This window comes from Cygnus olor, chromosome 3 (genome assembly GCF_009769625.2).
Source record: "Cygnus olor isolate bCygOlo1 chromosome 3, bCygOlo1.pri.v2, whole genome shotgun sequence".
In the NCBI taxonomy this organism is placed as follows: Eukaryota; Metazoa; Chordata; class Aves; order Anseriformes; family Anatidae; genus Cygnus; species Cygnus olor.
In genome coordinates this window covers 34154965-34168630 of record NC_049171.1, presented here as the reverse complement: position 1 = coordinate 34168630, position 13666 = coordinate 34154965, and the positions used below count along the sequence as shown (strand labels likewise).

The 13666-nt window shown below is 43.3% G+C and overlaps 1 protein-coding gene across 5 annotated transcripts; it reads left to right on the top strand.

Moving 5' to 3' along the window:
* Window positions 1–6825: 6825 nt before the first annotated feature.
* Window positions 6826–13278, top strand: LOC121068242 (xin actin-binding repeat-containing protein 2-like). Of its 5 annotated transcripts, XM_040553324.1 has the most exons (8): window positions 6826–7251; window positions 7367–7424; window positions 8852–9008; window positions 9607–9764; window positions 10626–10757; window positions 11121–11228; window positions 12252–12385; window positions 12691–13263. In XM_040553324.1, the coding sequence occupies exons 2-7, from the start codon at window positions 7374–7376 to the stop codon at window positions 12252–12254; spliced, it is 609 nt and encodes a 202-aa protein (XP_040409258.1). In that variant the 5' UTR covers window positions 6826–7251; window positions 7367–7373; the 3' UTR covers window positions 12255–12385; window positions 12691–13263. The 5 variants fall into 5 exon arrangements, with proteins under 5 accessions (XP_040409258.1, XP_040409257.1, XP_040409254.1 ...); XM_040553323.1 differs by having other exon boundaries at window positions 6828–7424; window positions 12691–13262; XM_040553320.1 differs by lacking the exons at window positions 6826–7251; window positions 7367–7424 and adding an exon at window positions 8376–8663 and having other exon boundaries at window positions 12691–13258.
* Window positions 13279–13666: the final 388 nt, after the last annotated feature.

Genomic DNA, 13666 nt, shown 5'->3' with positions numbered 1-13666 from the left:
TTTTCTCTTGAAATGATAATGCTTCTTAAGTTTCTGGCACCATCAGTAATTGGTATTAGCTCATCTGGCATTCCATGTGAAAACCTGAATCTGCAATTATTCTGCAATTATAACCACCTTCTCTTTCTTAAGAAACCTTATTTTTTTTTCCTTATAGCTACCAGATCAAGCATTTTATTGAGGCTGGAGCAAATTAGATTTAACTCATTTTCTTTTCCTCGAAAATCAAATTTTCTCTAATGTCTTAACTACTGACCAAAACCAAGTCTAAAGGAGCATCACTTCCTGTTGGATCAGGGTCTGTTTTTGTCAATAGACTTGTCACCTGTCACATAAAGGCAAAACAGGCCCTAGCTTTATTTAAACATTTGATCCCCAGGCTGAACCTCGAAGTTTAAAGTATTTTGTAAAGACACAATTGTGCACAGTATTTCTCTCTAATAGTACTACAACACACTCATTCCAGAATAACAGCTATTTGATGGTTTACCTGGATTTTGTAATCTATGGTAAGAAAGTTCATCCTGTGTTCTTTGTACCCAAAATGTTAGTCCAAGTCCATCTATATACACACACATATAATTCTCCTCTCCAACATAAGATTCCATGATTTAACAATAAACTAAAAATTATTCTCAATCACTGTTTTACACAAATTCTCAATTATTCACTACTTCAATCTCTAAGCAAGAGTCATCTTCTCTTCAAAGGGACACAAAACAGCGGAAACATGACTTTAAAAGGAATATGTTCAGCCTACCAGGGGAAAATTAATTTCAGAGTTAGGGCTCCAAAGCTGAAATCTACCCCTGAATGTACCACTTTCTTTCAGCATCTTGCAAGACCAAACAGTTTAATCCACTTATGTTTAGAAGGCAGGCAGGGGACAGGATTGAAGTTTGCTGGTCACATTTCATCTTGAGATATTGAGGCTGTTAAATTTTTACCTAAAAAACTTTAATTGGAGTTTCTTACTAATGGCATTTTCCATTGAATGTAGAAAATGGGTTGGGGGTTCTGTCATCTGTATGTAACAGAAAATCTTGTTCTTGCACAACCTAAATAGCAGTTTTTAGCTTAGACTCAAAGTATATGTGACTGGGAAAAAAAGTTGTAAAGAAACTGCTGTCTGTGGTAGTGGATAAGACGTAGGCTGTAGTAGCCTGGATTTCTAACTCTTACTGTGGCCAACTTCATGGATTTCCTGAGGCAAACCAGAATGCCTGAAGACTCACCAACAGACCTAGTCTCTGTCAGTTTGCCTGCTCCTTTCAATATTTGCTTTCACTTTTAGAGTCTTTAATATCCAGTGGCACAAATCCTTAAGAACAAATTTCACAATGTAATTATACAGTGCTTGCAAACTGCCTTTTATTGTTTAGCAATGTCATCGGATGCTGCCTCTTAGATTACAAAAATAATAACAATAATAATAAAAATAATTATTTTTATAGGCTGATGCCATATCATCAGTCATCTTCTTTCAAGCCAAGGACTCCAACTTTATTCAGTCTTCTATAGATGTGGTTCCGAGCATCTGTATCAGTTTTGTTGCTTTCTCTGTGCCATTCTTAGTTTTTCTGCATTATTTTCAGTCTCCAGTATCATTTGACTTATTTTTTTTCCACAATGTCTTAAAGCATCTGCAGGATAGTTCATAGGGAACGTATTTTGTAAATTTCACACTGATGACTTTCACACAATTTTCACATATTAAAGTGCCATACCTAGTTGCATAATTTAAGGATACTTAGGGCATGGAACTGCCTAATTTAATGTTGTGTATTTACTGTGTAAATATTTATCAATAAACACATTTGTAAGAGGCAGCATTAATATTCCTCTGCTAATCTTAACTATCATACTGTCTCTTGAGTGTTTAATTGTGTGTCTGTAACAATTTCCTTTTCAAATTATTTGCTTCTAAAGGAATCTTTTGTCACATGCTAATTTCTGAATTAGTGTCTGATTCAGACTCATACTTTGTATTAATGTCAATGTTTCTCGCTTATTCAGGAACATTCATGGATGAATTCCATGGGATGTTATCAGGAAACAGAGTCCAGGACACCTGGTTGATTTGCAAGGATCACCTCCTCCAAGCTCAAGAGCGGCCTACCCTGATTAGAAGGAAATCAGGCAAAGGTAGCAGAGCGCCTGCAGGGGTGAACAAGGACCTCCTGACAAAAAGAGGTGGAAGCAGGGAGAATTGACTCTGGAGGAACAAAGAGACACTTTCTGCTTGTGCAAATTGGAAAGCCAACGCCCACCTGGGGTCAAATATGGAAGGAACAGTTTCTATAGGTATAACAGAAAAAGGGAAACTAGGGAAGGAAAAAGGAAAAATGGGGTGAGGAAAACAGTGACAAATGGCATGATGAAGATGTATTCATTGGCTTCTTTGCATCAGTCTTTACAGGTAATATACCAGCCTTCAGGAATCACAGGTCCTTGAGACTAGTGGGAAAGCCAGGAGCAAGAAAGATGGAGGACAATCAGATTAGGAAACATTTAAACAAACTGCACAGAAGTCCCTGGGGCCTGATATCATTCACCCACAAGTTCTGAGAAAGCTGCCTGATTGCAAGACCACTTTCAATTGTCTTCAAAAGGTCACAGTGATATGGCAAAGTTCTTGAGGGCAGGAAGAAAGCAAGCAGGAGGAACTACAGGCCAGTCATTCTCACCTCAGTCCCTGGAAAGGTGATGGAGCAAATAATCCAGGAAATGTTTTCAAATATATGAAGGAAAAGAAGATAATTGGGATCAGTCAGCATAGATTTATGAAGGAGAAAACATGTCTGACCAACCTAACAGTCTTGTATGAGGAGATGATTAGCTCAACAGATGAGGTGAGAACAAGGGTTGTTATTTGTCTTAATTTTAGGACAGCTTTTGATACTGTCATCGTAACGTTCCCACTGACAAAGTTATGAAATACAGACTAGATATATGGACAATGAGAAGGACTGAAATTGTCTAGATTGCAAGGCTCAAAAGTCTGTGATCAGCAGCACAAATTCCAGCTAAAACCCAGACAATAGTGGTACCCTGGGTTTTGGTACATGTTGATACCGATAGTGTTTAACATCTTCATTAATGACCTGGACGATAAGACATAGTATACACCGTGGGTAAGTTTGCAGAATACATGAAACTGAGAGAAGTGGCTGATACACCAGAGGGTCATGCTGCCATTCAGAGGGACTTTGAAAGGTTGGAGAAGAGGTCCAGCAGGAACCTCAAGAAGTTCAACAAGGGAAGTGCAAAATCCTGCACCCGGAGAGGAATAACCTCTTACAGCAGTATATACTGGGGCCTACTGGCTGGAAAGCATATTGGCTGAAAAGGATCTGGAAGTCTTGGTGAACAGTAAGTTGACCATAAGTAAGCAAAGTCCATAAGCAACAAAGAAAGTCTAGAGAATCCTGGGCTGCATCACCAGCAGGGCAAGGGAGGTGGTCCCTCTCCTCTACTCAGAACTGGCAAGACATCCGTAGTGCTGGGTCCAGTTCAGGTATCTCAAGTACAAAAGAAACATGGACATACTAGAATAAGTTCATCAAAGACCATGAGGATAATTAAGGTACAGTAGCCTCTGACATAAGAGGAGAGGCTGAAATAGCTGGCATTGTTTTGCCCGGAGAAGTCTCAGGAGGGTCTTATCTGTGCACATAAATAAAAAAGCCCTTGAATTACTGGAATGAGTTGGAGCATAAGCACAGATGTAATATGACCATAAAGGGACACTTAGCGAGATGCATCTTCATTTCTGTGGTTTCTGAAATTCTGTCATTATGAAATGTCCTTGGATTATTCATGACTTTGTTTAAGAGATGAGACAATTTGTTACCATGTTAATTGTGGCAAAAAAAAAAAAAAGTCCCTCAATTTACCAACCTCTGTTCCTTATCCTCCTTCTTTGCAAACCTATTTATTCAAAACATAATAACATAATATGTTTATATAAACATAGATGGGTATCTCACACCCATTAATTCAATGGGGAAGATGTCAGACAAGTTAACTCAGTCTTCATCTCTCCCTTTTGCTCATCTCAAATTCATTCAAATTCCTGGAAAGGATGTCGGCTTGTAGTTCTATTCATTATCTCCCTTCTGATCCAAGGAGACCTAAAATTATTATACAAATTCAAAGCACGTGGGAAAAATTTCCATTTAGTGTAAATTCTGGCTGCTACTCTGTCTGTCTGATCACTATCACTGTTTCCTAAAACTGTTTTTTTTTTTAGTAAGATGAGATATGGATGTTTGTAGCAGTAGTAAGGTTCACAATAGTTATGGAATGATCAGCAACAAAAAGTGCCTAGACTTGTTATCATTTTTTCCCTGTTTGGACAACAGATCAGCAATCAGTTAACAACTCTGATCTGTTGCAACAAACGTGAAGAACCAGAGTGTTGACAGGGCAAGGAAGGAAGCTTAAAGATGTGAAGATGTGCTATTGAAAAACTCTGGGTGAGATTCAGTTTGAAATTAGGAGTCTGAAATTAGTTTTCTATATGTGCACTAGCTGTATAAGTACCTATTACGCTGAATGGAAGGCTACTTGGTGCAGTCAAGGGAGCCTGGAAAGTGCTCAGAATACACTAAAGTAGATGTTTGTTGGATAGTCATTTGAATCTCACCCTCTTGAAAATGAGGACAGACTAACACCAAATGATAAACTAGCGTGGATGTACACTGAGCACAAAGAACTTCAGTGTGAAAGACGCCAACTCCCAACTCAGGTAAGAGCAGCTGAAGATATGACTTTGTGTAAAAGATTAACTGTTTTTCCATGGTTTTCTACAGTCTCAGAGTGTAGAAAGGCTGTAACCCACAAAGGCTGTACGTTCTTGTTAGGCAGCAGATGCAACCAAGCACAGACAAGATAAAAGTGCAGCCCTGTGAGGAAAGGAGCAATGACCTGGGCCACTTCTAGCCCTTTTAGAGCACAACTGATCACCACAGCAAAGAACCCCAAGGAAAGTTAGACACTTCCTGGCAATGAAAAAGGCCACATGTAGGTGTTTTTGTTTGTTTGTTTTGGTGGTGGTGGTGGTGGCTTGGTTTGGTTTGGTTTTTGTTGTTGTTGTTGGTGGTGGTGGTGGTGGTGGTTGGGTGGGTGGGTGGGGATTTTTTTTGTTTGTTTGGTTGGTTGGTTGGTTGGTTGGTTGGTTTTTTTTTAAGGTCCTGTGCTTCTGGGAGGTAAAAATTCCCAGAAGACGTGTAAAACATGCATGCCTGTGATATCTGTGTGGCCATTTCAAAGCCACTGCAAAAAGAAAGTGGGATCTCATTAAAAGCAGCGTTGGTCTGACTCTTATGCATTGTACAACGCTAGAGATATAGCAATTGGAAACCTCCTCCCCAAGACTCCATTTTATCTCTCAACCTTCCCTACTGTCTCACTAGAAATGATTTAAGAGAGGCCTGGATTAGCTCTGGAAAAGGCAAACTAGCTGTGGCTGCACTCCCAGAAGATCTCCCTGTACAGTCCTTCTTCAGTGAAACATCTTTGTGATGGAATTTGTCTGTATTCGTGGCTACCTGACCTCCCAATTCTGCATAGCGTGGTGTTTTTACTTGGGTGGGCAGCTGAGTTCCACCACAGCTGCTCTCTCACTCCCCCTCCTCAAAGGGGAAAGGGGAGAAAATACGACACAAAGAGCTCAAGGTTTGAGATAAGGACAATTTAATTAAAGGGAAAAGGAAGAGGGAAAAGAAAAAAAAAGAAGAAAAAAAAAACAGCAAAGGCTGCATGGAACCACAGAGAGAGAAAAGCAGTTACTCTCTACTTGTCATCAGTGAGCAATGTTCGGATGTTTGGCCATGCCCGGGGAAGCAGAGCCTCAATACGTGTAGTGGTTGTTTGGGAGGGCAGACTCTTCCACAACAAAAGCCCCCATGCCTCCTTCCCCTTTCCCACCTTTTATTGCTGAGTGTGACATCACATGGCATGGAATATCCCTTTGGTCAGTTTAGGTCAGCTGCCCTGGTGATGTCCCCTCCCCATCACTTGCCCACCCCCAGCCTGCTGGCTCTTGGGGCTTGGAGGGAGTCCTGATGTGGTGCCAGTATTGCTCAGTAATAGACAAAACACTGGTGTGATACCAGTGCTGTTTTAGCTACAATTGCAGAACACAGCACTGTATGGGCTGCTGCAGGGAAAGTTAATTCCATCCCTGCCAGTCCTAGCGTAAGGCAAGTTTTAACTCCTGGCTTGAGTGTAGATTGTTGCAGACTGTGTCTGTTTAGGCTTCTTCTTTCACTGAAAAGATCATTGTCTTCTTTTACTTTGACTTGACTGTTTTTATCAACAAGAAGAGTATTACTAAACTCCCAGTCTATGTCAAAAGGTGTCATGTCTTTACTTTTAGAAAGGAGGACGGTACTGGCACTACTTCCAAAGAGGTGTTCCACTAAATTAGACTTCTTTCCTTTCTTAGTATTGAAATCTGCATTTTCCTTGATATTTTCATCTAAGTAATCACTTTTTTGATTAAGTCACCTTGATCTCCCTGATCCTTTTCCAAAGGAAGGTACATAACTGCCAAATGTTAACTCTCTACTTAAATCTACAGTCCTTAGCTTTCTCTGCTTCTGCCCTCGTACTTTTGTGGCATCATAAAATGGGTTGGCTTACGAGAGAGTCCTTCAAAAGTTTTGTTGGCCAAAGAGCTGTAGCCTGAGTCAGAAGTCCCCTCCATCTACAGGAAGAGAGAACGCCCCAAAGGGTAAATTACCCAACATTTTGATATTTCTCTTAGGTATCAAAAAAGAAACACACACAAAAAACACCAGCATGAGTAAATGAAAGAAAACCAAGCACGGCATGCCAGAGCTAGTCAAACAATTCTGCCAGTTAGCTCTAAGAGAGAATTTGAAGTTAGCTGAGTAATGGAGAATAAAAATGAAAAACCAATGGTCTCTCTGTTTGAGGGCATTTACTATCTATGGCAACAGTCTGCCCAAGAACTTGTCCCTAAGGACACCAAGTTCTTTCTGGGAAAGGTTGTGCACCAACAACAGAATCTCAACAGATTCCGAGGAGTCTCTGGTGGGTCTGTTGGGGTAAGGAAAGACAGGAGGCCGGCTTGGTTGCCTTGGTTTCCATATGCCCACACATGGAGACGGTAACCTGGACACTGTGCACTGATTGTGTGCTCACAATGCAGACAGGCAGGTTAAAAGGCGGCACCTCTTCCTGCGGCCATCACTTCTTGGAAGTGAGATTGTGACGGACGAGGTAGGATGAGGCTTTTCTCCAATGCATACTGTGAACTGTCGATCTAGCTGCACATTCGTTAGTCAAATGAGACCAGTGAATAAGAGAATGTTTAAATTTGCCTTCCTTTCAACAGGCACGCAATGTGTGCAGCAGAGTCACAAAAGGAAAATTCAACTGAGAAGAGCCAAGCGGTAAGATTAGCTCCTTAAGAATACGCATGTTTGTGCATTTTTTTGGACGTATGTGGTCTAGCGCAAAGATACTCTTCATGTGATAAATGGGCGAGAGGGAGCAAAAGAAAAAAAAAAACAAAATGCTTCAGATACTTGCGGCTCTGCTTACCTGCAGAAGAAAAACTGCAAGCTCTTCCAGTGACAGTGTCAGAAGCGTGCAGCTAGCTCTCACGTGCACTTTCAGGGAGTCTTTAGTGGAGAAGAGATCCTCTAGTACCGTGGCCAATGAATATTAGTCACCAGATAGAGGAAAGAACTGAAGCAGCTTCTGGTTCTCTCTCTCACATCCCTCTGCCTTCCTGCCCAGCATGGCCATCAAACAAAAAGCAGCCAAGCCCTTAGTTTGTGCTATCCTCTGGCGTGATTTAAGCATGGTAGCTTTAAAAGTGGCCAGCAAAAGTTAAGAAGTACAGTCAACAAAGATGGTATGAAATGCTATAGGCCATTGAAGCCCAACTCCAAACCTCTTTGGGTTTTCTTATTCCCCAATTTTCCTCCTGCATTTTCACAAAGGCTAAGAAGGCTCTACAAAGCCCAGGAAACAATTCAAGTCCCTGACAGTGTCAGACATGCAGTCTTCACCAAGCATTTGACTTAAGAATGAATTGCCCTCAGCATTCTGTAGTGATTTAAGTGATCATGAGCAGGTGGGGAAAGTGGCTTAAAGTCAGGTTGAGGCCTGAAGTCAAATTCTTTGGAATTTCCTTCATGAGTACCCTTGGGTTGCAGAAACCTAGCGCTTCTCCTGTGCTTCTTCCTCCCCCATGAAATACTGCAAACCACTCAAACCCTGGTTAAAGATTTGTCCCAAAACAAAGAAAGCAAATGAACAAGTCCCCACAAGCCAACAATGCAGACGGAAGCTCAGTCTGAAATACAAGCTATGTCATGAGGTACCTGTTGCATTGGCAGGGCGCAATGGAGCTGCCCGACTTGACCATGCAGAAGAGCTCTGTGAAGCTCCTCATGAAGAGATGGGAGTCTGCCAGTGCTCTGACACCTAGCCTGGCCTTCCAACGCCTGCCAGCCCCACGGTCCCTGGCACCAGAGAAAGCCAGCCCAGGCAGCACCGTGGAGGAAGCCGCGGCAGACAGCGGGAGGGCAGACGTGACCCTGGGTGGCCCTCGCCGGACTGAGACCTTCCCCATCTCTGTCAAGGAGCTGCAGAGCCACTTTGAGACCCTGGGTGGCAGGAAGGTGAGTGCACGCAGGTTCTGCAGCTGAAAAGGATTCCCGCACTCTCCCTGAGGACTTGGAGAAAACTACTGCCAGAACAGCACCCCCTTCCAATCTGCTGCCTCTTCATATCCTTTCTGCCCCCGGAAAGCCCTACCTGGCTCCTCCCAGTAGCTTCTAACTCACATCTCCTTCATGTCTTCCAACAGGAAGCAGAAAGTGGCAGAAGCTCACTGCCACCAGCACTGGCCACTCAGCCTGGGAGCCAGACAGACATTTCTCTGATGGAAGTGTCCAGCGTGAAACGGGGGAGGGCAATCTTTGAGAAGATGTCCTCAGGCAATGGACAGACCACCAACACTGAAGGTTAGCCTGACCACTTGGATCGGGTTTCTCCCTTTAGTTCAATGCACTCCATCTCTGATGTGACAAGGGGCGAGCACACTCACCTCATGAGGGCAGCCCCCAGGCCGCCCAGGGAGAGAACGCGGTGTTCTTAGTGCAAAACAAGCTTTCCGGACTTCTCCATTTTGTCTTTTGCATTATGGAGCAGTGCCTGATGCCCATTAAATACTTTTTGAACAAAACACAACAGAATGGTGTCTTATATTTTGAGAAGATAACTTTTGATGAAGACAGCCCAAATTACACATATGATATCAAAACTATGGGCAGCATTCATCAATTACGAAAAAGTGGTATCTTCATTTTCTTGTTTGGTGAAGATAGTTTGGATTTAGCAGTGCGTTGCTTTGGTAACACTGCGTTAACTTTTATTAGTTAAAGGCATTCTGGTTTCCACAAATTAAATGCTCTGTACTTTATGTGTTCTAAAGTAAAAGTACGACACAGCTGGCAAAATGTTGGCAATGCTGTTTGTTTTGCTTACTGCTTTTCTTTCAAGCTTTGAAACACATGCACCCATCTCCCTCTCCCCAACTATGACGTCTCTTTGTGGTTGCAGGGGGTGGCTGCAAAGCTGTAGGAGGACTTCCAAAAGAGAGCCCTCCCAACACCGGCAATACACTGATGGAATTCCAGGAGAATGTCTCCTTGAAAGACAGAATGGCTCTGTATCAGGCTGCGGTGTCAAAGGCAGAGAACAGCAACCGCTTTGCCAATGTAAGATACCAAAGTCTCAATATCTTCTTAATTCTACGTTTGCTTTGCCCAGGGACAGATCGTAACCATCTTTATTTCTACAAGCAAGCTATCAGGTGGATCATAGGGTGGATCAAAATTTAAATCCCAAATTAGGAAACCTACATAGCAAACATAGTCATCCATCAGTCTCTGTCTCTACCAAATAAGATTTTTCATGCTAGATGCCTTTGGTCTTTTGGACAATCCCCGTTATTTCATGGAAGTGCTCTTCCTTTCACTCCACCTTTGCCTGAACTTCATGTATGAGGACCATAGGTGAGAGAAAGATCAGCAACACAGTTATCCTATAATGACAAAACAAGGCAGTTTCTTTACCACAACAACTATTCTCTATTGCCAAATAAAAAAATCCTATTCAGGAGCACAGTGACTTTAGAGCTCTTGCTGCTTGAACTGAAGAATTTGAAATTACCGCATTATAAAATATCTCAGCTATGGGTGCTCAGGTAGCACAGAAGCCACCTGAGGGAAGCAACCAACAACCACGCTCGCCTTCAGAGTCCAGGTGTTTTCAAACCACGCAATTCCTGCCCACTGGCTTCTTGATTTCCTAATTGCCCTTGCATATTTGGAACAGATTCCTGCGGTTCTTTGGGCCAAGAAGGTTCCAATTCCCTCCTCCCCACACTGCCAGCAATGGTGCTGTTAGCTCTCTCTCCCCAAAAGGAAGAACTGCAGGAAGCCTGACCCAACCAAACTGTGTTGAGAACATATGAACTGCTTCATTTACACCCTATAACACCTTGCCCTTACTTGTTGAAATGGGCGGTACGTTGTTACTGCAAATGGAAAACACCTGGCCTTATTTGATCACTCTAGACCTCAGAGGAAATCAAGTCCTGCACTGTGCCTGGGGGCCTGGCTGCAGTGATGAAACACTTTGAGAATGGGCAGATGACCCCTTCAATGACCACCTTTGCTCACTCCCAGCACCAGCGCAAAGCTGCAGAGGTAACAATGGCATTTTGAATACTAACAAATTAGGTTTCCCCTGTTAAAGAGCTCGAGAGGAAAATAACATTATTTGCTTTGTTCCAGGATTCACCATTCCTGGTGTCCCTGGAAAAATTTGCACCCCATTTTCTTTTCAACTTGCCCTCCTCGAGCCTCACCTAACTTTGACATTTCAAACTTCTCGTCACATGGGTTCCTTGTGGTGCTCGTAATCCCCTAAATCATCACGATACACTGCCATAAAGGAACCATTTGGGCTTAACACCTCTTAAAGTAGAACTGATTTGTGACAGCCCTTCACAGGCAGAAACACAAATCCAGATTGCTGTTAATTATGCGATTCTTTGTATTTGTCTTCAGGAGACCTCGGCTACCACTCAGCTCCCACTATCAAGCAGCACCAGGGAAGCTGAGTGCAGTGCAACTGCCACCAAAGAAGCCCCACTGGAAGCCTTTCAAACCCCAGAGGTAACTTTACCATTTAAGAATTATATCGTTCGCCAGGTATACTGAGATACCCATCCTTATTTGCTTTGCCTCTTCCTCCAGCACTGCTTGGTACAGCAAGATCTCGATGTTGTACCTATAGTCGCCCTTCTTTGGCAGTGCATAACAATGGTTTTAGAACAGTGTCCTAGACAGGGTTGTTTGGATGTGGTAATGAATGGGGCTTCCCATTCATACTTCTCTGTGATGTTTTGAAGACAGCAGCAGAAATATGGAATATTCTTCCATGTTGCACTAAATCCCACAGTAACATGAAGGTTTTGTGCACAGGTTTCTCTCGGGGAGCAAGTGACTCCAGAGACAAATGGGGCTTCTATGCTCACCCAGCATACTGATGAAGCAGGTAAGAAGTGGCTTGGGAATAAAGGCTCCCAAAGGAGCACGACAGACCAAGTTCTTGGCAACTGTCTTTACTTGCACAAGTGTGGGACTGCTTTTAGGATACAGATACAGGACATTGCTCCAAGTTGTTCAGTGCCTCCTTCCTCAGCTAAGCACGTTCATTGGTCTCAGTGGGACCTAAGAAACAGGTTTACATGTTGGTACATAGAGAGGAGTTTGGCAGAAGGAGGTAGCTTCAAATTTGGGCTGAGCTGCTGGAAAGAGCGGGGCATTTTAGGAGATGTCTGAAGACACATGTAAACGCTTGCCCCTGTATAGCCGAAATTGTGGATGATAAAGGCTCAACTTATAGCCAAGCAGAGCAGGCCTGGAGACCACGAGCACAGTGCTGAGGTGCTGCTTCTGCAGTCTAGTCCTGGTATTAGAATTCACGCGTTTGGTTAACACAAAGACCTCAGTCCTCTGCGAGCCCTGACATTCAGGCAATTCAGGTACGGCAAAACAAAACAGCAGGCAATAGATAACATGTCCCTCAACACTTCTTCCATCCATTTCCTATGTATTTCTTCTCTTCATGTTGTTCGTTGGTCATTTACTTTTTTTTTTTTTTAATAATAATAATTATTATTCTTTCCATTGCAGTAAGCAATGCAGCTATGGACGTGGAGGTCCCAAAGACTTCCACAGAGGTTTGTGACCATCAGATGGAAAGGACAGCAGAGGACAGTGCTGTTCCCCTAGACACAGAGACTGCAACATCTGTACAAGATGGCAAGGTCTGTGCCTTTATAGTAAGAGTAGACATCAGTCTGTCAAATATAGTCTGAATTTCTATTTTTACGATGTAGTTGCAATTGAAAATGCAACCTGTGAAAGCAGTAGGAATATACGGAGCTTAGCAATGATGGGTACACAAGGTGGTATTTAGTACAACCTGTAATTCAGCAAGTACTTCTACTACGTGACAAAGACAACTGAAAGTTGAACTCAAATGCTTCTGCTTTTCCTTTCCTTCTCTGATGAAGGCAGCCTCTTCTTTCCCTGCTTTCAGTCTCTAAAAGGCTATGTTTTCTGTCACCAGTTTCTCAGATGCACAGAAACTCTCAACCTGAGGAAAAATGAAGACAAGTGTCAAAATGCTGAGGGCTATCTGGACCAGACAATTCCACTGGCACTGCCGAGGGAAGCACTGCGCCAGCCCAAAAGCACCATGCCGTCTGCTCTTGCCAGAATCAGAGCCATGAATGCAATCATCAAGAGCCATGCACATTCTGTAAGACGGCCACGTCACCTAGGAGCTGCTGGGCTGCCAGTTCAAAGTGTCTGTGAACAAGAAAACCCAGAGGTTCAAAGGGGTGACATCCATTCAGAGGAGATGCTCCCTAAGCCTAGGGAGCCACAGATGAGGGAGCCACTGAGACAACCCAAAAGCAGAAGCACTTGTGCGGCTTCCAGAATTAAGGTCATCAATGACATCCACAGGAACCTAAACCATTCTCAAAGGTGTCCACACCAGGAAGGAGCTGCTTTTCTGGTGGAGGATGTGCAAGGGTTCAAAACAACAGAATCCAACCTAAAGAATGAAGGCACAAGCGTCACAGTCTATATGTTGTGCAGTAATGCACAGCAAGTTGACAATAAAGAGATGAAATGACTTAAAACTAACAGACTTGTCTGAACTTTTGCTGCCTGTCTCAACAGGTTGGAGAATCGGGTAGGGAGAAACTTAATGAAATATAACGAGGGCAAGTGTAGAGCCCTGCATCGGGGCAAGAACAACCCCAGACACCAGGATAAGTTGGGGACTGCCCTGCTGGAGAGCAGCAAAGGGGAAAGGGACCTGGGTGTCCTGGTGGAGAGCCGGCTGACCATGAGCCAGCACTGTGCCCTTGTGGCCAAGAAGGCCAATGGCATCCTGGGGTGTATTAGCAGGGCTGTGGTTAGTAGGTCGAGAGAGGTTCTCCTCCCCCTCTACTCTGCCCTAGTGAGACCACATCTGCAATATTGCATCCAGTTCTGCGCCCCCCAGTTCCAGAAGGACAGGGAACTGCTTGATA

Excerpts from the sequence above, each read along its gene's own strand:
- LOC121068242 (XM_040553320.1), top strand. The coding sequence starts at position 8,385 with ATGGAGCTGCCCGACTTGACCATGCAGAAGAGCTCTGTGAAGCTCCTC. Across the intron at positions 8,664-8,851 it reads AGACCCTGGGTGGCAGGAAG|GAAGCAGAAAGTGGCAGAAG; the intron begins GTGAGTGCACGC and ends GTCTTCCAACAG. Across the intron at positions 9,765-10,625 it reads ACAGCAACCGCTTTGCCAAT|ACCTCAGAGGAAATCAAGTC; the intron begins GTAAGATACCAA and ends TGATCACTCTAG.